This window comes from Cnephaeus nilssonii, assembly GCF_951640355.1.
Source record: "Cnephaeus nilssonii genome assembly, chromosome: 16".
NCBI lineage: Eukaryota > Metazoa > Chordata > Mammalia > Chiroptera > Vespertilionidae > Cnephaeus > Cnephaeus nilssonii.
Genome location: NC_137087.1, coordinates 59,955,362 through 59,976,610, shown reverse-complemented (window position 1 = coordinate 59,976,610; position 21,249 = coordinate 59,955,362). Strand labels below are relative to the sequence as shown.

Sequence of the window (21,249 nt, the reverse complement as noted above, 5' to 3'; positions counted from 1 at the left end):
GTGCTTATATGCATGCATACAAGTCCTTTGGTTGATCTCTTTCCCCCTCTCCCCAACACTCCCCAGCCTTCCTGCTGTAATTTGACAGTCTGTTCGGTGCTTTATTGCCTCTGTATCTATCTTTTTGTTCATCAGGTTATAATGTTCTTTATTTTTCATAAATGAGTGAGATCATGTGGTATTTTTCTTTCATTGCCTGGCTTATTTCACTTAGCATAATGCTCTTCAGGTCCAACCATGCTGCTGCAAATGGTAAGAATTCCTTCTTTTTTATGGCAGCGTAGTATTCCATTGTGTAGATGTACCACAGTTTTCTGATCCACTCATCTGCTGATGGGCATTTAGGCTGTTTCCAAATCTTAGCTATGGTGAATTGTGCTGCTATGAACATAGGGGTGCATGTATCCTTTCTGATTGGTGTTTCTAGTTTCTTGGGATATATTCCTAGAGGTGGGATCACTGGGTCAAATGGCAGTTCCATATTTAGTTTTTTGAGGAAACTCCATACTGTTCTCCACAGTGGCTGCACCAGTCTGCACTCCCACCAGCAGTGCACGAGGGTTCCTTTTTCTCCTCATCCTCGCCAGCACTTGTCGTTTGTTGATTTGGTGATGATTGCCATTCTGACAGGTGTGAGATGGTACCGCATTGTCGTTTTGATTTGCATCTCTCGGATGATTAGTGCCTTTGAGCATGTTTTCATGTGTCTCTTGGCCCTCCTTCTGTCTTCTTTCGAAAAGATTCTATTTAGGTCCGTTGCCCATTTTTTGATTGGATCACTTATCTTTTGTTGAGTTGTATGAGTTCCCTGTAGATGCTGGAGATTAAACCTTTATCGGTGATGACATGGGCAGATATGTTCAGTGTGTCCCTTTTCTTTCAGGACTTCCTGATGGAAACCTTCATCATGTTCAAGAACCTCATTGGGAAGAACGTGTACCCGTTCGACTGGGTGATCATGAACATGATGCAGAACAAGTGAGTACCCCGAGCGGGGCTCCCTGCTCCAGGCGCCCCGTCCGCGTCTCGGGTCCGTGATGCCTGGTCACCATGGACCCTCCCCACGGTACCCGTGGTCCCCCTTCTGTGACCAAACACTGGAGGCTGGGGGTCCCCTTGTGCCAAGACGGGGCTTCGGTACGAAGAACCTGGGCTCTGCCCCCCGGAGAGAAGCCAACCTGAGCTGGGCGTCCCCATCCCCTTGTCCAGGGCAGAGAGGTGCCATTCGCCGTCCAGCTTTAACCTCCTTTGTTTGTTGCCCAGAGCGATTCTCAGCTCTATGCCGGGTTTGGGAAAGGTGTTAGCCTTTCATATAGTTCAGCTTCAAAGAAGTCATGAGCATTTTCTTCATGCTCATTAAGCCCGTGTGTCACCTCCGCGTTGGTTAATCTCCAGCCCCTGGGTTTTTAATTCCTGAAAGCAGCAGCAGCGTTCCCTGGGTCCTCCATCACATGTGCCTTCCGGAAGGAATGGCTGGTTACCCGCCCTCTTCCTTCTGTCTTACTGCGTTGTTAGGGCGGTCACTGGGATTCGCAGGCGGCGTGGTTGTGAGGAGTGACCCAGAGGGAGGTTGTGTGGGTTGGATCTAGGTTCCCTCCGTGGCCAATATTTGATAAAACCACAGCCACAGCCCCCAACCAGAGCGATGACGCTCACGCAGCCCACGGCCGCTCCGTTTTCCCCGCGTTCCTGGCCTCGTACGTGGCCCGTGTTCTCGACTCGATCACAGTGAAGACCGTTTCTGTCACCACACAGGTCCCCTCGCTGTCCGTGTATAGCACACGCTCCTCTCCCCTCCCCTCTCCCTCCCCCCAGTCCCCGGCAACCACCAATTTCTTCTTCCTTTACACCATTTTGTCATTTTGAAATTTCATCCCCAGGGAGTTTCCTGTGGGGTAGGTGACGTGATTCTCTGGAGACGCAGGTGGTTGTTGTGTGGAAGGTGTTCCCTTTGTCGCCTGCGGTCTGTCCCGTGGGGTGGACGTACCGCCGGGGGTTTAACCCTTGTCCCGACCTCCGCGCTGTTGCCCGTCTGAGGCTAATAGAGATCAAGCTGCTGCGCACATCCCTGTACAGGTTCTGGGCGGACGCAGGTCTCCGTTTCTCCGGCACAAATGCCCAGGGCGCCGTGTTGGGTTTGCACGTCTAGTTTTTAATCGTTTTAATTGATTTGAGAGAGAGAGAAACGTTGATTTGTCATCCCACTTATGTATGCATTAGTGGCTTGATTCTTGTATGTGCCCTGACCGGGAATGGAACCCGGAACCGTGGCATATCAGGTCGCCGCTCTGACCAACTGAACTCCCCGGCCTCTGACTCAGACAGATCTGCGTTTGCCACCACAGTTGCCACGTCTGCGGGGACAGTCCCCAAGCGGCACGACCAGCCAGAGACGCCACGGAGGAGGCCTGTGGACACTGACCGCCGTGTGGGTGGCGACCCTTTCATTTCCCGTCTCGCTGCCCGACATGCTGCCCCCTCCCGGGCAAGTAAACAGCGTTTGTGCTTAGCAGCTGATTCAGCGCGGTGTTTGAAGCAGCTTACCGCCCCCATGGAGCCAGCTACTTAGAGCGTAAAGCTCTCAGGACATTCGGCGTGCTTGGGCCTCCTGCTTGCCTGCCGCTTCTGAACGAGGCCTTTATTTCCCCTTCCCGCCAACGTGCTCATTCTCGGCGACGCCTTTGCGCCCGGGGACACAGGGGGCACCACCTTCGGCTTGGTTTCCGCGCACCAGGCCCTGCCGTGGGGATGTGGCCTGTGATCGTGCCCTCAATACCCTCGGCAGCGCCTGAGACAGTTGTCAATCACATCCACTTCACGGATGGGGAAGTTGAGGCATAGAGGTTTGGTAGCTCGCCAGAGACTCACGACTGGGACGTGGTGGGGCCAGTATGTACCCAGGGCATCCCCCAGAGCCCGCACCCTGGCTGCCTGTGGCCTCGCCTCTGAGTCTTGAGCGTGACTCATTCCCGAGGAGAGCGTCTGTCTGTGTTCTTAAATCCTAGTCCTTACAGCACTTCCCCCCAGATTTACTCCTCTCCCGAGTGACCTTTACGCATGGAAGTCAAAGCGTTCCCCTTAGCTTTCTGGGGCATCAGAAGTGTCCCGTTCATTTCCGAGCTTGGTGGGGTCCTGCTCTACAAGGTCAAGATCTTATTAACATTGAGATAGAATGATTTCCTTTAGAAATGACATCGATGTTGGAGAACACTTTCTTTTTTTAAATATTTTGATTGATTTCAGAGAGGCAGGGAGAGGGAGATGGAAACATCAGTGATGAGAGAGAATCAATGATCGGCTGCCTCCTTCACGCCCCACACTGTGGATCAAGCCTGCAACCCGGGCATGCGCCCTGACCGGGAATCCAGCTGTGACCTCCTGGTTCACAGGTCCACGTTCAACCCCTGAGCCACGCGGCCGGGCGGAGATCACTGCTTCTCTGTCACCCTCTCCTTGCCTTGTTGTCTGTGACGAGTAGCTGATACCTTGTGAGCTGCCCGCCGCGCCCACCCTCCTTCCCGCAGACTGGGAGGCCTCCCGGCCTCCGTAGTGATTCCCGAAGCGTCTGGAGCCTGTACTTGCATCTTCGCGGCCCCGCTGGACCCGCCGTGTTACCACCCACGGCTCAGAAATCGACAGACTCGGCCCCTGTGCCTCAGCTCCGCGTGTGCTTGCTCAGCGTGGTCGCTGCACACGTGCCGTTCCTCATTGCTCAGTCCGGGGGGGTGGGGGGGGGAGGAGGGGGGGGAAATGTAATTAAAGGCGCGCCCGTTCCTTCTGCTGCAGCGACTCCTGAAGTGAGAGCCCGAGGCACAGGGGCTGATAAAGGGCCCAGCACACCCGTCCCTCAGCTGCCCGTTCAGACGGGAGCTGGTCGCCATGGCCGCCGTCAGCTCCGCTCTGGATGTTGGATGTGCGGGGCCGATGGCGAGGGGACCTTTCAGCTGCGCGCAGTGCGGAGTCATCAAGTGCTCTGTGTCCTAGCCTCCACGGTAACCTCCCTGGGCAGGCGAGCCCCGCGCCCGGGTGAGATCTCAGGCTGCATGGAAGCCTGCGAGCACGTCGGGGCTGCGTCCATCCTCCCGCTCACGCAGGGAGTGTTTCAGAGCCGGGCTCTGCGGGGGGTGGCGGGCTGCAGGGCGAGCTGCGCCGTGGCTCTCACCCAGCCCCCCGCTGTTCGCAGAGACGCGAGCCACCACGTGGTTGAGTTTCGATGTCTGTCTGCTAGTCCTGGGCCTGGACCCGTCCCCGGGGGTGTTTGGACACCATTGTCCCTGCGTCGAGTCTTAAGGCACAGGGTGACGGCAGGACAGGAGCCTGAGGTGGGACTGCGCTCGTTCCTGACCTTGAAGAACGCGGTTGTGTCGGCCGCTGGAATCCCAGGGGAGAGAGGCATTTCTGCCCCGGGCAGGGGGCACAGGGGCCGCACGGAGTGTCATGTTTAGGTTTCCAGAGTTAGACTTTCTCATTCCTCTTGACCGCGTACCACGGAGCAAAACCTCTCCTGCATTTGCCAGTGCCTCAGGCTTGCACCAGGATTTTAAAACACGTGCCCACCCACCCTCGCTGGTGTGGCTCAGTGCACAGGGCGTTGGCCGGCGGACTGAAAGGTCCCAGGTTCGATTCCGGTCACGGGCACATACCTCGGAGTTGCAGGTGCCACAGCCCCGGTTGGGATGTGTACAGGAGGCCACCGACCGATGTGTCTCTCTCACGTCGATGTTCCTCTCTGTCTCTCCCGCTCCCTTCCATGCTCTCTAAAAATCAATGGAAAAATATCCTCGGGGGAGGATTTACAAAAAAAAACAACACAAGAAATAAAATAAAACGTGTGCGCACGCAGATGCAGAGGCCCGGCGGCCGGCCATGTGGTCTGTGTCCCGCCCTGTCAGGATGAGACATAAACGAAATGGACTCTTTTACTCCCTCGGCCATCCCAGCCCGCAGGCATGAGGACCCGTCCTTCTCAAGCGCTCCTCCCTCAGTGGAGATTGTGCACCTCCTGCTTGGAGGTCTCTTCCCCGTGAGCTGGGGCCTGAGGGGATCCTGTTGTAACGTGTGGTTTCCATCCAATGCACTTCCGTGCTGGGAATGTTTAACGAGGAAGGAATGTAAAAGCGAACGTGGAAACCCACAGAGAACGTGACGCTTTGTGGAGGCCGAGGACTCGGAGCTGCCCGGGAGGCAGAGCGAAAGGCGAACGGTGGCCCCGAACGTCCCCCTGGAGGATGGAGGGGATCCCCTCGATTTGTCAGGGGGCACTGAGGATTTAGGGGGCGTGACCTCAGCTGAGACCCCCCCAGTCTGGTAGGGGAGACGGAAGGGTCGCTGTCAGTGTTGAGATGCTCAGGGCGCTCCAAGCCCGCTCGGTGCCTGCAGCAGGGGTTGGTCCGAAGTGGGCGTGGCTGAAAGCCTACCCCGTGGATGGCGTGGACTTGGCTGACTTGCCCGGCTAAGTCTGTCACTCGTTGTGGACCATTTACATATTGGAGGCCACCCATCAAAACTGCCATCGGAATTCACTTTATCTGGAACCACCGTCACCTTACATGTCCTTTCAGGCTCTGACATGGCCGCCAGTGCGCAGTGTGGGAGCTCGCGTTCTGTCCATTTCCCGTGTCCGGGGGCTCCTCACCTTCCTGCTCATGGCCACGTGGAGGCAGCGAGAACGGTCCAGGAAGCTGGTTGTTCGATTGGCAGCATCCTTCATCTCCTTGGACCCCACCCCCCGTCCCCGTGGCTTACTTCTCTTCCCTTCCTCCTCCTCTCGCCTCTGGTTCAGGCATCTTTGACCAGAAGGCGTTTCCCTCAATCCATCAATGTTTCTACCGCCCTCCCACGCACGGTACATGCTTACACACGCAGAGTCCATGTGGCTCCTCTCAGCGGTGCATTGGCCAGGCCTGTGCTTTGTCACGGAGCGTTGTCTCTCCTTTCCAATAGACGGCAGACTCCTCAGTACCATCCATTGGACGTGTCTGCGCCCGGGATGGCGAGCTCACGGTGTCCCTGCCAATATTCGCTGGGCGTGCAGCCAGGACAGGAAGGGCCGAGCCTGAGAGACGGGCTCCACCTTGGAGGAGCCAGGGCCGTGAGGGACGAATCACGCAAATGCCCAGAGGCTCGGAGAGGACAGGTGCGGCGGGCGGGGGAGGTGGGGGGCTGTTTGCAGGTGCTGTACCACGTCCTCGCCAGGGCTGTGCCCACTCGCATCCGGGATGTACCTGCTGCTCTGGGATGGGAGAGAGCAGGTGAGGGTCTTGCTTCCTGGGACCAGCCCTCAGGGCCAGGGCCCCCACGCAGCCTGACGATGGGCCATGCAGGGCGGACCGTGGTTTCCTGCAGCCCCCCTCATCCCCACGAAGCACCCCTCTGTGGCCACGCAGCCGAAACCACGGCGCACTGAGAGCATCGGGCTCCAGAGACCCCGCGTTATTTATTCTCCGCGTCTTTTTCCCCCCTTTCTTTGAAGCCTGGGGTGTTGTTGGATGTTGTTGCTTTCAATTTGCTTTTTTTTTTTAATCCTCACCCAAGGATATTTTTCCATTGCTTTTTAAAGAGAGGGAAAGAGAGAGAAACATCAGTGGGAGAGAAACACATTGATGGCTTGACTCCTGCACGTGCCCCAACCAGGGCCCAGGCTGGGGAGGAGCCTGTAACCGAGGTACATGCCCTTGACTGGAATTGAACCCAGGGCCCGTCAGGCCGCAGGCCGACGCTCTATCCACTGAGCCAGACCGGCCAGGGCAGTTGGTTTATTTTTTAAATGTGCCGGCTTCCCGTGGAGGTTCCCCATAGCCAACGGCTTGAAGGTGTTAAGCCCACCTCCGGGCAGCTGTGACATCAGCACCGTCCAGGGCTACCAGCCGAGCACCGGAAGGAGAGGAATATGTGGTTCTCGAGTGAAGAAACCGGGATTCCCATCAGGATGATGGAAACATGCAGAGTGAACCTTTCCCTGGAGCTCAGCCCCCTGCGTCTGCCCGGCTCATAGGCGTCTAATTCCGCTTTCCTCCCTACGCCTCTGCCGGGACGCTGGCCTCCCGGAGCTGTTCTGTGGCTCAGACCCGGGTCCCGGGCACGGGCTGGGCCCACCCTGGCTGCAGGGGGCGTGTTTCTGGCTGGCCCCCCAAAGAGTCCAGGACGTGTCCCCCTGCGGCGGAGCCGTGTCCCGAGGCCCCGGGACCTCCATGTCAGCCTGGATTGGGACCTAGAGATGGCCCTGGGCCCCCCGCGGAGCCAGACCCACGCACGGAGCTTCGCCACCGTGGGAGCCCCTCATCCTGCTGGTGTTTTCACAGACTGGCTAATGCTTCCCATGCAGTTGTGGGGTCACGCCTGCTTCTGGTCCTTGCTTCCTAATTCAGCCTGGCCTGACGTCCAAACAGAGAATCCCAGGCCTTTCCCGGTCCTCTATAACCCGCGTCTCTCAGAGCGTCGGGATTGCACGCCGTCGGCTGTATCCAAACGGCCCCCGATTTAATTCCGGGTGAAGCCTCCCATGCTCCCAGGAGGCAGCGACGGGGAGCTCTTCAGGCCTCTCGGGGGCCTGCTCTGCGGGAAGGTGTGCAAGGGCCACGTGTGTCTAAGGATTCCCCTCCAAGGGGCGCACACACCTCGCCTCGCAACGCCACCTCGCTGGCACTCGATGCTGCAGGCCCTCCTCCCCTCCGTGGGGGATGGAGCCACGCGCCTCTCCATCTGATGCGCGGGCAGCTCTTCAATGCAAAGCCAACGGGGTACAGAGAGCATCGGGTACAGGTGATTGAGATGGGGCTGCTCTCCTGGGCTCGGGGGAAGCTAAGCACGGAGGACCCTCTGCTGTTGTGCGGGTCAAGATAAAAAAATAACATAACAGCATCCAGGATGCTGCTACCTTCAGCCCCACATCCAGGACGGCTCCTGCCACAGAGGATCTTTCGACTCAAAATGCCAGTGGTACCCAGACTTGATGGATGGAGACCCTGAGTCTCCGGGATGCTCGGTAATGAATAGAAATATATGCACTCATTACAGCGAGCCTGTTACGTTTAGTCCCACATTTCTCAGCGACGGGTCCCTGTCACGTGACCCCAGCAAAGACAGCAGAGCTTAAAACAAACAGCCGCCGCCGTGCCCCGAAGCGGCCAGGGCTGTGCTGCCAGGCCTGGGGATCGGGGGCTGTTTGCCCCGAGACCCTGCCAGGGCTTCCCCCTCCCAGCGGAGCCCTGTGGGCGTGGCTCAGGCTCGCGAGGTGACAGGGAGGACACTGAGGAAGCACCTGGCAGGGCGGACGCTGAGGAAGGCATCAGCGGGGTAGTTTCCGGGGGGAATGCGCTTCCTGTTTTACGGTTCAGCATGTAGGTGAGATCACACAGCACGTGTCTTCCTCTGACTTAGTCTCACGCCCTCAGGATTCAGAGGAGGTAGCACATGTCAATTTCCTTCTTTATCGTGACCCAGTAGTATTCCCGTGTGTATGTGTTCTTGGCCCATTCATTCTTTTTTTTAAAAATATATTTTATTGATTTTTTACAGAGAGGAAGGGAGAGGGATAGAGAGGTAGAAACATTGATGAGAGAGAAACATCCCCTACTGGGGATGTGCCCGCAACCAAGGTACATGCCCTTGACTGGAATTGAACCTGGGACCCTTCAGTCCGCAGGCCGACGCTCCATCCACTGAGCCAAACCGGTTAGGGCGGCCCATTCATTCTTGACATTGAAATTTTTTATTTGAAAAACAATTGTTTTGATCTGTGAAGACTCTAACAGATGGATACTAGACTTATCAGGGCGATCACTTTGTAAGTTACACGAATGTCTAATTGCCGTTGTATGTTTGGAACTCATATAATATTGTATGTCAACTATAATGGAACCATTTTAACTAATGGAATAAAAAACAAAAAGGAAAAAGGACTCCTGCAGAAAGAAGCCACGTGGATTCCCGCCGATAAACTCGCTGTCGTGCACGGCGGCCGCCCTTCTAGGGAGGCGGAGCGCTCCGTGTGGAAACGCCAGTAAATGCGGGTTTGGAAATGAAATCATCCGGAAGACGGACCGGGGCGTCACCCCTTGTCTGCCGCGCTCCTGCTGCGGTCTGGATGCGGGGTTGGAAATGAAGTTGCAGATTTTGTCTCCGTCTTCAGGGAAGACTGAAGATTGAAAAAATTTGCATACGTAGTGCGTGTGCAGAGCCAAAGAGAGATAATATTATTGCTCCGTGTGATGTCTCCACGGATCCGTGTTAACAGGATGGTGACATCGCCTGTCCATTCTGACTCAGATAAGACGCACCTGTGTGTTCCTTGCTGCGTGTCCGTGGCATTCTGTAGATTTGGGCGTGGCCCTGGGATGCTACTAGGATGCGGAATCGCTTCTTATTGTCTCAGGGGCTGCTCATTGCCGGTGACTCTGCCCAGCACACAGTAGGTGCTCATCAAAGCGTGGCTGCGTGACTGCCTGACGTGCAGCGTGACTCTCCAGGGGGATTGGTCTCTAGTACACAGCCCCCTGAGGGAGTTCCTGTCACAGTTCTTCCCAGGAATGAAGGACAGTCATCCTCGTTATGTCTGGGTCCAGGCAGCGGGCATTCCAGATGTGGGTGCACGATGAACAAGGGACCCCTTGTTCTCTTCAAGACCGTTAGCCAGAGCGGGTCCTTCACGGGAGGCTGCCCTGCATTTAGCACGAAACCCGCATTCAGCACGGAGCTCCGTGGGCACGCGCGGGAGGGCTGCGCCGCGGGGAGGCCGCTGCCCGCCGAGCCGGCGCCTCCCGTCTCCCGGTGACCTTTCCCGTCCGACTGCGGGAGGCTTGTCCTCGGTGCTCGCCTGTCACGTTTCCAGCGCTGCGAGTCCGTCCAGCTGCAGATTATGTTGTAACGTGCAGTATTTGGTGCTACACTGCCGTGGGGTGATTTAGGAGGAAAATGAACTCTGACAGCTTGGTCTTTGCAGTTCAGTGAATTCTAATGGTTCCAAACAAAATCCACCCCAGAGGCCGCTCCCACGCCGCCGTGTCTGAGCCGCTGGGCGCCCGGCGCCGCGTGCCAACCCAGTGGCCCCTGCCTGCACGTCCCATACCCGGCTCCGAGGAGGGCGAGCTGGGTGCGATGCTGATGTTTGTGGCTGTGAACATGAACCGTCCCCAGAAGGGGGAGGCGTCTTCAGCTGTCTGACCGTCTGGGCAGCTTTAAAAAACATTTTTTTTTTTATTGACTTCAGAGAGGAAGGAAGAGGGAGAGGGAGAGAGAGAGAGAGAAACATCAGTGATGAAAGAGAATCATCCATCGGCTGCCTCCTGCATGCCCCAACACTAGGATGGAGCCCACAACCCGGGCATGTGCCCTGCCCGGGAATCGAACCGTGACCTCCTGGTGTTTAGGTTGAAGCTGAGCCACACCGGCCGGCAGCTCTGTAAACGTCCATGTTCCTCTGTTTGTCGGAGCAGAAAGTACCTTTTTCCCGTCTGGCTTGACTTGCCATCGCATCCTCAACGTGGGGCATCCTGGGATTCAGAGGTTGGGAGAGGAGGTCGGGGAGCCCCTCGGTCTCCCCGTTTCTGTGATGAGACTTGGCAGCCTTTTTCTCTCTCCTCTTTGTTGGTCACCGGGTGAAGGTCAGGAACAGGACGTAAGTGCTGGTCCCGTGATGACCTCCCCAAGGTCGTTAAGGTGAGGTCACTTCGTAAGTGAAGCGGCCTGTGTGCTTTGGGGTTGGACAGGCCAGGGGTCAAAACGCCCCTGGCTGTTGGGGCCGGGAGGTGGGGGAGGGTGGACTCCCAGGCCCGTGTGGAGGAACGGCAGCCTGGAAGGATGAGGATGGTGTGTGCCCAGTGCCCGGGGGGCGAGCTGCACTCCTCCAATAGGAAGGGCGGCTGGGGGCCTGGAGATCCGGTGCCCACGGGGCTCAGGCCTCTCTCCTGGGTCGGTCAGGGTGGCCTTGCAGGAGAGGCTGCCGGGCCCTCCGCATCGAGCTGCTCCATGCCAGGGAGCCGGTGGGCAGATGGAGATGAATCCACGGCGTGGACACGGACACGAAGCGTTGTGGCTCAGAGGTGTCCCCTCCCCTGGAACGCACCGGCCCTGCACCACCTGTCTGGGCTGGAATGACTGTGTATTGGGAGAACGGGGCCTCCTGCTCCCTGACTCAGAGGCATCGGCTACCCGCCTCTGTCCTGGCAGCGAGGGCGATGGGGACAGGGTCCAGCCACTGCTGAGCGGCCAGCTCTGAGGGTCTGGGATGCCACTCCCTGCATCCTCGGGGTCCATCCCATCGTGGTCCTGAGCGGCCAGCTCTGAGGCTCCGGGGTGCTGCTCCCTGCATCCTCGGGGTCCATCCCATCGTGGTCCTGAGCGGCCAGCTCTGAGGGCCCGGGGTGCTGCTCCCTGTATCCTCGGGGTCCATCCCATCGTGGTCCTGAGCGGCCAGCTCTGAGGGTCCGGGGTGCTGCTCCCTGTATCTTCAGGGTCCATCCCATCGTGGTCCTGAGCGGCCAGCTCTGAGGGTCTGGGATGCCGCTCCCTGCGTCCTCGGGGTCCATCCCATCGTGGTCCTGAGCGGCCAGCTCTGAGGGTCCGGGGTGCTGCTCCCTGCGTCCTCGGGGTCCATCCCATCGTGGTCCTGAGCGGCCAGCTCTGAGGGTCCGGGGTGCTGCTCCCTGTATCTTCAGGGTCCATCCCATCGTGGTCCTGAGCGGCCAGCTCTGAGGGTCCGGGGTGCTGCTCCCTGTATCTTCAGGGTCCATCCCATCGTGGTCCTGAGCGGCCAGCTCTGAGGGTCCGGGGTGCTGCTCCCTGCATCCTCGGGGTCCATCCCATCGTGGTCCTGAGCGGCCAGCTCTGAGGGTCCGGGGTGCCGCTCCCTGTATCTTCGGGGTCCATCCCATCGTGGTCCTGAGCGGCCAGCTCTGAGGGTCCAGGATGCCGCTCCCTGCATCCTCGGGGTCCATCCCATCGTGGTCCTGAGCAGCCAGCTCTGAGGGTCCGGGGAGCTGCTCCCTGTATCTTCAGGGTCCATCCCATCGTGGTCCTGAGCGGCCAGCTCTGAGGGTCCGGGGAGCTGCTCCCTGTATCTTCAGGGTCCATCCCATCGTGGTCCTGAGCGGCCAGCTCTGAGGCTCCGGGATGCCGCTCCCTGCGTCCTCGGGGTCCATCCCACTGTGGTCTTCCCGGGGTGAATGAGGCCCCATCCTCCGCCTGCTCCCACGTCCTTTCGTCTGACAGTGTTGGTGTCACTGAGCCTGAGCGCCCTGCCACCCCAGGCGACGGTGGATGGAGGGAGCCAGGCCCACGCTGGCCGGGCCCCAGGGGAGATTCCTCGTGCTGCGGGCCGTGGGTCACCTGCCGCTCAGCCTGCGTGGGTGGGGAAAGGAAACCCTCACGCGGGGTCCTGTTGAGTTACAGAGCTGGGGCGGGTCTCAGCCGGAAACCTGTCTTCGCTGGCTTCACACGGTGCTTTTCCTGGAAAAATCAAAACCAAAGCAGCCGGGAGACAGCTGAGAAGGGGCCCTCGAAGAGAGCACGTTCCTAACGTGCCCGGTCTCCACGGAGACCCGGAGAGAAAGAGCTGCCGACAGACAGGAGAGAAGCTTTTATCTTCACCACGCGGAGCGTCTTTTCCCCGGTGAGAGCCTCGGGCCCAGACCTGCGTGCTTCTGTGTGACCCGTGATGTGAGAAAGGCCACTGCCCATTTCGCGGGCGTGGAGTGGGGAGTGCGTGTGCCTTCTTGCCTTCCATCGGTGTGGAAGGTCAGTGAGAGGTGACTGTGGGACGGGCATTGTTCCGCGGACACGGGGTGAAGCTGGGTACGGGATGGATGCCCGAACCCCCTGCACCTTTCTGTAAATCTGTTCTTAGATGTCACTTCCTTTAACGTGTTTTAGGAAATGAACGTGGCAGGTTGGCACTGAGGATCCTGCGGAGACTCTGATGGGAGGTTGACAGGCCACGTGGCCCACTGGACACCCGGGCTCCACGAGAGGCCCTCCGGGGGCGGGGCGGGGGGCGTGGCAGGGAGCTTAGGGGAAGCCTGTGCCAACGGGTGGGCCAGGGAGGAGCTTTGGCATAATCTGGCAAGAGCTGCTGTGGCCACTGGGGCATCAGGAGGACTTGAGGAATGTTTGGGGCAGGGCCAGAGGGCCTTGTGACACTGTGTGTCTAGAGCAGTGGTCGGCAAACTGCGGCTCACGAGCCACATGCAGCTCGCGAGCCGCGGTTTGCCGCTCTATTGACTAATGAGTTTGCCGACCACTGGCCTAGACTCTCGATTCCAATAATTACAGGCTGTTGTTGTTCCTTGTGATTAAGCCCCTATCCCAGTGGTCGGCAAACTCCTTAGTCAACAGAGCGGCAAACCGCAGCTTGCGAGCCGAATGTGGCTCGCAAGCCGCAGTTTGCCGACCACTGGTCTAGAGGGAAGGAGAAGGAGCAATCAAGGAAAGTCTTTAGATCAGTGTTTCTCAACCTTTCTAATGCCGAGACCCTTTAATACAGTTCCTCATGGTGTGGTGACCCCCAACCATAAAATTATTTTCGTTGATACTTCATAACTGTAATTTTGCTACTGTGATGAATCGTAATGTAAATATCTGTGTTTTCCGGTGGTCTTAGGCTCTACAGCCGCAGTTCTCAACCTGTGGGTCGCATAAGACCATCAGAAAACACAGATATTTACATTACGATTCATAACAGTAGCAAAATTACAGTTATGAAATAGCAACGAAAATAATTTTATGGTTGGGGGTCACCACAACATGAGGAGCTGTATTAAAGGGTCGCGGCATTAGAAAGGTTGAGAACCACTGCTTTAGATGTTTGACTTGAGCCAAACGCGGTTGGTGGAATGGCTAACGAGATGGAGCCTTGCGTTTGGGTGGGGGGGGGGGGGTATTCACGAACTCCGCTTTGGCCTCGTTCAGTGTTCCTCCATCTTTCCTGTCACCCTGCTAAGATGGACCAAACTACATTTACGTTGAGTGGAAAGGAGACATTATAAATGCTAAGAAAGTAGACTGTGTAGGCCAGGGTGAGCTCTATAGGGCCATGGGCCCGTGGAATGTGGGGAATGTTCTCTGTGCCCCAGAGAGTGAGTCTTCACCCCCGTCCGGAGACACTGCCCCGATGATGAGGTGCCTGGCAGACAGCGAGATAAAGAGATTCAAGAGGAGTTCAGAGCAAAGGCGAGGTGAGGAGGTACACTCTGGGGTGGTCCCAGCATTTAGCTGACGCTAATGAGGCCCCTGGAGGAGAGAGTGTGGCTGCAGAAGGGGAGGCACCAGGCTGAAGCCCGGGTGCTCTCAGATTTAGGGACTTAACCAGGGACAGGGGGCCCCCAAAGGAGCCCACGCGTGGCCAATAGCAGGAGACAAGTCGGGAAAGCGAGACGGCGCGGCATGGCAAGGGGAGGACGTGGAAGGTAACGGAGAAGCGGCCAGAGGCTCTGGCCACGCGGAGGTCACTGCTGGTGGCGACCAGAGCCGTGTCCCTGGGGTGGCCGAGGTGGAAACCAGCCCGGAGGGGACCGGAGGGAATGCGACACACCGGACGTGGGCACCTCCCGTGGGATCCGGTGCTGCCGCGTCTGAGGAGTGGTGTCTGGAGGCAGGCGTGACTCAGACGGGGGTTGATGTGTGTGTGGTGGACACAGAGCGTGGTGGAAGCCATCTGGCGGAGAGAGAGCAGGCGAGTGGTCATGGGAGTGTGGAGGCGGCGAGGGGGAGCGGTGAGGCCCAGAGCGGAAGGGAAGGGAAGGAACACGGACACTGGGGCACGGTCACAGGAGAGGAGACAGAGCGTGGGTGCAGACGTCAGCACGGGTGTCGATGTCGGGTCGGCTGGTGAGGAAAACTGGTGTCTTCCTAGTTTCTCACCCACGGATGAAGCAGGGCCATCAGCAAGAAGGTGTTCGGGGAAGGGTCGAGGGTAGACCGTATGGATGTGATGTCCGAATGGTTCCGCCTGCACCCCGTGCCCTGCTCACACGCTCTCGGGGCGCAGACCGAGCTGAGGGCCCCGCAGCACGTGCCTCCCTCTTACGTAAAGCCCGGGAGACGCCTCCCAGCCAGGCGCGTCGGAAAGGGTACGTTGCTTTAAATAACTCCTGTGAGATCATCCTGCTGTGAACATTTCTAGATGGATCTTGTCTTTTAAGCCCCAACAAACCCTATTAGCCATGAAAACCCTCTGGTCTCTCAAAATAGCCTCTTCCAGCTCCTCCCCCCACGGCGCCAGGGCTGTGCGGCTGGGGCGAGGCTGGGGCGGGTGGCGAGGCTGGGAGGGGTGGCGAGGCTGGGAGGGGTGGCGAGGCTGGGGGGGATGGCGGGGGAGCAGGAGCCGGGCCCACTGGGCAGGACCAGCGTCCGGCCATGGTCGTTCTGCTGCTGTCCCGGCTCCGGGGCTGCCCACGCGCGGGCTCGCAGTGGGGGGCCTTCCAGTGGAGAAACGGGGCGCATTCAGTATCTGCTTGCAGGCACCCGGGCCGCCTCCTGCTTCTCCATCTCCTGGCTGTGAGCTTCGTGCTGCCTGGGTGTCTTCCATACCATGCGCCCTGATGTTCCTCTCCTGCCGCTTCGGTGTAGAAATTTCCAGAAGGCTGTGGTCCTGCTCCTTCTCTCGCATCCTGTTCCTCCCGCCGCCTTCCTTACCTCCTGTCCTTAGGACCACAGAGCAGAGGCCAGGAGCCCTCGGGCGGTTGGAGCTTCTGGGGCCCAGCTTCCTTGTCCGGCCCCAGAAACCTGGGAGGCAGCGCGCATTTTGAGAACCAAATTGTCCCACGTCATGGCCGTCGCTCCGTGGTCTCCGTGAGGCCCTGACTTCCCAGCTTCTCTGTCCCGAATGCACGCGGGATGGAGCTCCCACGTGGGAAGCGATGTGGACGAGTTCCGACTGCCGGCGCCCCCTCTCTGTTCCTCGGTGACCTGAGACGGCGTCCCTGTGCCCGCAAGCAGCCGGCGAGGGAGCCCTGCGCGCCGACAGCTCGTGGCCTGGGTGTGTCTGATCATGTATGGATGTGTCTGATCATGCACGTGGCCTGGATGTGTCTGATTATGTGTCTGATCATGTGTCTGGTCCGTCTCGTCTCTGCGGTCCGGGCGCCTGGGGGTCCAGGGCCGCTCGTTTGGAGCATAATCCGTGGCCGTTTTAGTGCCATGTCGTGGTCAGACAATGACTTCCTTTACAAAGTGTTCCCCCGCGGAGTTCCCGTTGAGCATCCACGTTTTTTTAACATAGAATTACGACGCGTTTCACAGGGCATCGCCCTCACCCGTTCCCCACGCCGAGCGTGGCTGGGTCTGTGTTGGGCTGTGGTGCCCTTGGCCGAGGCCCTGAAGGTCACTGACAGCAGACGGGGGCTGCTCGCTGCCTGGAATGCGTGTGTTCCTCCTCCTGGCCGTGCTCTGGGACGGACCCACCTGGGATTCCGTGGCCAAGGGCAGCGGTCGCTGGAAGCTCACGGTCAGTCAAGGGAGGGATGTGTGTCTGCCTCGCGGCCAAGCAGCCGGGGAGGTCGGAGCAAAGCTCTCCGCGTGGGCTGAGCCCAGGTGTGCGGCCTCGACCTGGCTTCTCACCACGGAGGTTGCAGACGCCTCCAGGAGGCATACCACCTGCTCCCCAACTCCTGGAGCATCGAGTGGGAAAAGTCCGTGTAATCCTGCACAACCACCGCTTTTCTCAATTCAGTTCATCTTTTCACGCGTATATTTCACTTTCGTATAACCCTGGTATTTTCTGTCAGCGGGCCACTGCCTTTTTCACGTGCCCATCTGTCACAGACGCTTCTCCGTGGTACTACACATTTTCGTCACCAGCCTCCTCATTGGCTGCCACAGAAGCCGCGGTGGCCCGCCCACGCCGTCTCTCGTGCTGGCGCCTGCCGCTCGCTCTCGAGTTGTAGCTCGTGCAGGAGACACCGCGGTGGGCGGCTGCATGCACACGGCTCCGTGTTTGGATTATCTCCTCGGATCCGTTCCCAGAAGTGGGATTACCGGGGCTCGGCACATATTGTCGGATTGCTTTCCGAACGGGTTTGACGGATGTCGCTGCGCCGTTGCCAGAATTCAGTATTATCTTGTTAAGAGTTGTGTTCATTTCACAGGCGAAACGTTGCCTTATTTTGTTTACATTTGCATTTTTTTACCATTTGCTGCATTCAGTCATTTTCCTTTTCCTTCTGTTTCTGTTTTGTAAACTGTTCACATCCTTGGCCTATTGATCTGTTCGCTTTTAGTGTTATTTTATTCGTGAGAATTTTACTAACATTTTTACGCCGGGTTCATATTAACCCATTTAAAATTTCTAAGCACATTTTCCCCGTGGTGTTTGCTATCTCATTAGGTTATGTGATTTTTTTTTTAAAGTTTGTTTTTGTTAATTCACATACAACATTTTAACTTCTCGAACCTCTCCGCCTTTTCCTCTGTCATTCTCCAGAGTCCCATCCTTCACCCACAAGTTTGATGTTCAATTCTAGATTTTAGTTTCTCTTATCATTTTATATTTACATTCTTAGTTTTATCTGGAATTTGACTTTCTGTGCTCTGTGTAGCTGAATCGATTTTTAAATTGGACCTCGTTATCACAACACCACTTATTAAAGAACCCTCTGTGGCTTAAAAAACGATGCTTTTCCCCGGTGCACCGTGGCTGGCCGTTTCTGGGCAGCGTGTGTGGTCAGCGGGACCATCGTTTACTCCTGGGCCAGGACCGCGTTGCTGTAACCGCTGCTGCGTGAGCGTGTGTTCCGCTGTCTGGTCGCCGCTGGGCTCCCTTCTCCGTGTATCCGTGACTTGTCTTTCCTGAGCTGGCCCAGGGCTCCACCAAATGAAATTTCCATCCTCCGATCAAGTCTCCCGTCCGAATGATCATGTTCCCCTCCCGGCGGGATTCGCCTTAGGGAAGAGTCTAGACAGGCGCGTCTCGGGGCGCTGGGCTGCGTCCGCGTGGGTTTCGTTCATTTGCAGAGGAAACCATGTTCCCGTGGACGCCATCGGGAGGTGAAAAGCAAAGTGGCTCATCACCCACAGGTGACCTTGCCGACAGTTTGAGGTAGACCCTCCGGTCACGTGCCGTTCCCCTCCCCCTCGGGGCCCCACAGACACTTCTGTCGTATCTCTTAAAAGTAAGGACTTTCTAACAGTGGTCGGCAAACTCACTAGTCAACAGAGCGAAATATCAACAGTACAACGATTGAAATTTCTTTTGAGAGCCGCATTTTTTAAACTTAAACTTCTTCTAACGCCACTTCTTCAAAATAGACTGGCCCAGGCCGTGGTATTTTGTGGAAGAGCCACACTCAAGGGGCCAAAGAGCCGCATGTGGCTCGCGAGCCGCGGTTTGCCGACCACGGTTCTAACACCACCCGCATGTGTCACCAGACCTTAGAAACCTGGTCCTACAGGTATTTCTAGACGTCGCTGCACTCGGTAGCTAGACAAGGCACAAATGCTGCATTTCGTTCTCATGTTTAGCCAGTTCCTTGTCATCGTAGGTTCCACCGTCCACGTGTTCTAACCTCACGATGCGTGGCTCGCAGACAGGGCGGTGCGTGGCCTGCGGGAGCCTGCACTTCCTGTGTGTGCAGGCTGGCTCCCCGTGGGGTGAGCAGGGGCCTCTGTCGGCCGTGTCTGCTGTGAACCGATGAGCCTGCAGATTCCGTGGCCGTAGTTTCGGTTGCTTGTGTGGTTGTTGTTGGACCAGAATCGCTCCTACGTGGTCTGGTGTCCTTTCTATTGCATCTCCCCCACGGGAAGCACAGCAGGCCCGTGTGTCCATCTGGGAATGCTGAGGTGGGTGGGGTTTTCACACGTTGTCCGCACTTACCCATGAACTCCAATGTCATCAAAATATCGTCGCTTCTCACCGAAGGGTTCTATCAGCCGCTGGCGATCATTGAGGAGGTCCATTATTTCCGTTGGGGTTGCGGGCATGAATTCCGATTCTGTGGTTCTCTCTGCATTCATTAGCTCGTGTACTTGCTTTCGTGCAGTAGGGAGTTTTTTCACAGCATACCGGGTGAGCCTGGAGCGCGGTTCTCACAGCGAAGGGATAAATGCTCGCCTCCCTCGCTTACCTGTTTTCCAAGCCGTGAATTGGTTCCCTGGCATCCTGCAAGGGCGACCAGTGTGGCGGTTCTTCATTATTATCATCACTCATCCTGCGTCTTAATCTGTCGTCATCATTATTGTTTTTGTTGCTTAAATTGTCCCATCTTGGGCCCGTTGGACTCTGTCACCTGTACTCCTGGTCACACAGCCCACGTCGTCGTGGGTAATGGTTTGATGTCCCAGGTTGGTCTAGTCCAGTGGTCGGCAAACTGCGGCTCGCGAGCCACATGCGGCTGTTTGGCCCCTTGAGTGCGGCTCTTCCACAAAATACCACGTGCGGGCGCGCACGTACAGTGCGATGGAAACTTCGTGGCCCATGCTCAGAAGTCGGTTTTCGGCTCTCAAAAGAAATTTCAGTCGTCGTGCTGTTGATATTTGGCTCTGTTGACTAATGAGTTTGCCGACCACGGGTCTAGTCCATTTCCTGCTCCAGACCTGGAATTAACCAGTGAACTGGAGTTGCCTTTGGTGGGAATTGTTTTTAGAGATCTCGTGCTGGGCAGTAATGGTGCTCATTGCAAGCGAGTTAGTCACGTTTCCTAGCCTTGCGGTGGTTAGAGTGGGGAAATACATTTTCAGTAGAAAAAGCAACAACATGAATCCATATTGCTCTTTCCAATTCCCATTTAGGATTATGGAATTTTCACTTCTTTCCATTTTTTTATTTGTAAGTGAGCATTTCCTCGTAGTCTCTCCAACATATCGTGTTGCCAAACATGCGTTTTTGCCAGTCTGCCCGGTGAGAAAAGGCGTCTCGTGTCGCTCTGTGTGCCCAGGTGTGTGGTGTCTCGTTCATTTGTTGCTGCACTGCTTGGCTCAGCTCGTGTCTTTCTTGTTCCTGCCTCTCTCTCCTTCCCTTTCTCTCTTTTTCCCGGAGCTGTTACTTGTGTGTTAGCCCTTCTATCAGATGACCCATGTCTCTTGAATTTGTCTTTTCTTGAATGTGTCTTTTCCATCCATTTTATGTCTGTATTTTAGTGTAGATGTTTTCTTCTACGATATTGTCAAGTTCCATTTTGTGTGTTTTTTTCTTCTGTCGTGTAACCTGGTAAACCATGCCCTGGGTTCTTAATTTCTTACGGAGCTTCCACTTGGTGGTTTTTGCTCATCAGAATCCCTTTAATACCTTTGATGGGCCCGATTCTATCATCTTTTGGGGAGAAGAGAGGCCTTGGTCTGCGGTTATGTCTTGTTTCTTGTATGTCTTGCGTGGATTTTATTACAATGAATGCCAGAGATCATGGGTTTAAAAAAAAAAAAAAGAGTTAATGGAGGATGAGAATTATGTCAACTTACTCCCGTGAGGGTTTACTCTTCCTCGTCATTCCGTATGTTATTGCAATGTGCCTGTTCATACAGCGCGGCCACGCTCCTTTTCCGTGATATTCAGAGTGGGGACGAAGGTAGTTTCGAGTGGGGAAAAATGTTTAGTGGCATTTCTTGAACTTTTTATTTTGAGCTAATTTCGGATTGCCGTGCAGCTGTAGGAGATACTACAGAGAGATCCCGCGTCCCTTTTCCCCGGCGTCCTCCCGTGGTGACGTCCTGCATGCTGCATCACGGACAGGAAACGGATGTTGCTCCGTCGCATGTGACGCAGATTTCCCTAGTTTCATGCACTCGTCGCTTGTGTGTAGGTGTGTGTATCTAGTTCTGTGCAATGTTGTCACACGTGTAGGGTCCCATGACCAACAGCACAAGCAGGACGCCGACAGCTTCACCCCAGGGTCCCTGGGGTCCCTTTTCCTGCCGCAGCGGCTCACCCCCTCCTCCTCCGCCTCCCTAAGCCCTGGCCGGCCTCATCTCCTCTCCACTCCGTAACGCCTTCCTTTAGGGAACGTTATGGAGATGGAACCCTGTAATATGCACCTTCCCAGGGTGGCTTTTTCCACTCAGCTTCATTTCCTTGAGAGCCATTCCAGATATTGTATGTATTGAAGGGTGTTTTTTTTTTCTTTCATTGCTGAGTCCTGTTCCATCATGTGGAGGTGGCGCACTGCGCTAACCACTGGAGGGCACGGCCTGTGCCGGTGGGGCTGTGGAGAATAAAGCTGCTCCAGCCGCTCGCACACAAGTCGCACACACAGCCGTCCGGGGCTCGGGCAGGTGCCCGAGAGGACGTTTGCTGAGCCACGTGCCCATCGCGGGTTTAGATGTGTAAGA

At 56.7% G+C, this 21,249-nt stretch overlaps 1 protein-coding gene across 2 annotated transcripts in view; it reads left to right on the top strand.

Moving 5' to 3' along the window:
• DOCK1 (dedicator of cytokinesis 1) overlaps window positions 1-21,249 on the top strand; it is a 305,409-nt gene that overhangs the window by 217,273 nt on the left and 66,887 nt on the right. For both annotated transcript variants that reach the window (XM_079793187.1, XM_079793188.1), the window contains exon 29: window positions 884-978. In XM_079793187.1, coding sequence (XP_079649313.1) covers window positions 884-978 — 95 coding nt within the window. The remainder of the gene's footprint in view (window positions 1-883; window positions 979-21,249) is intronic.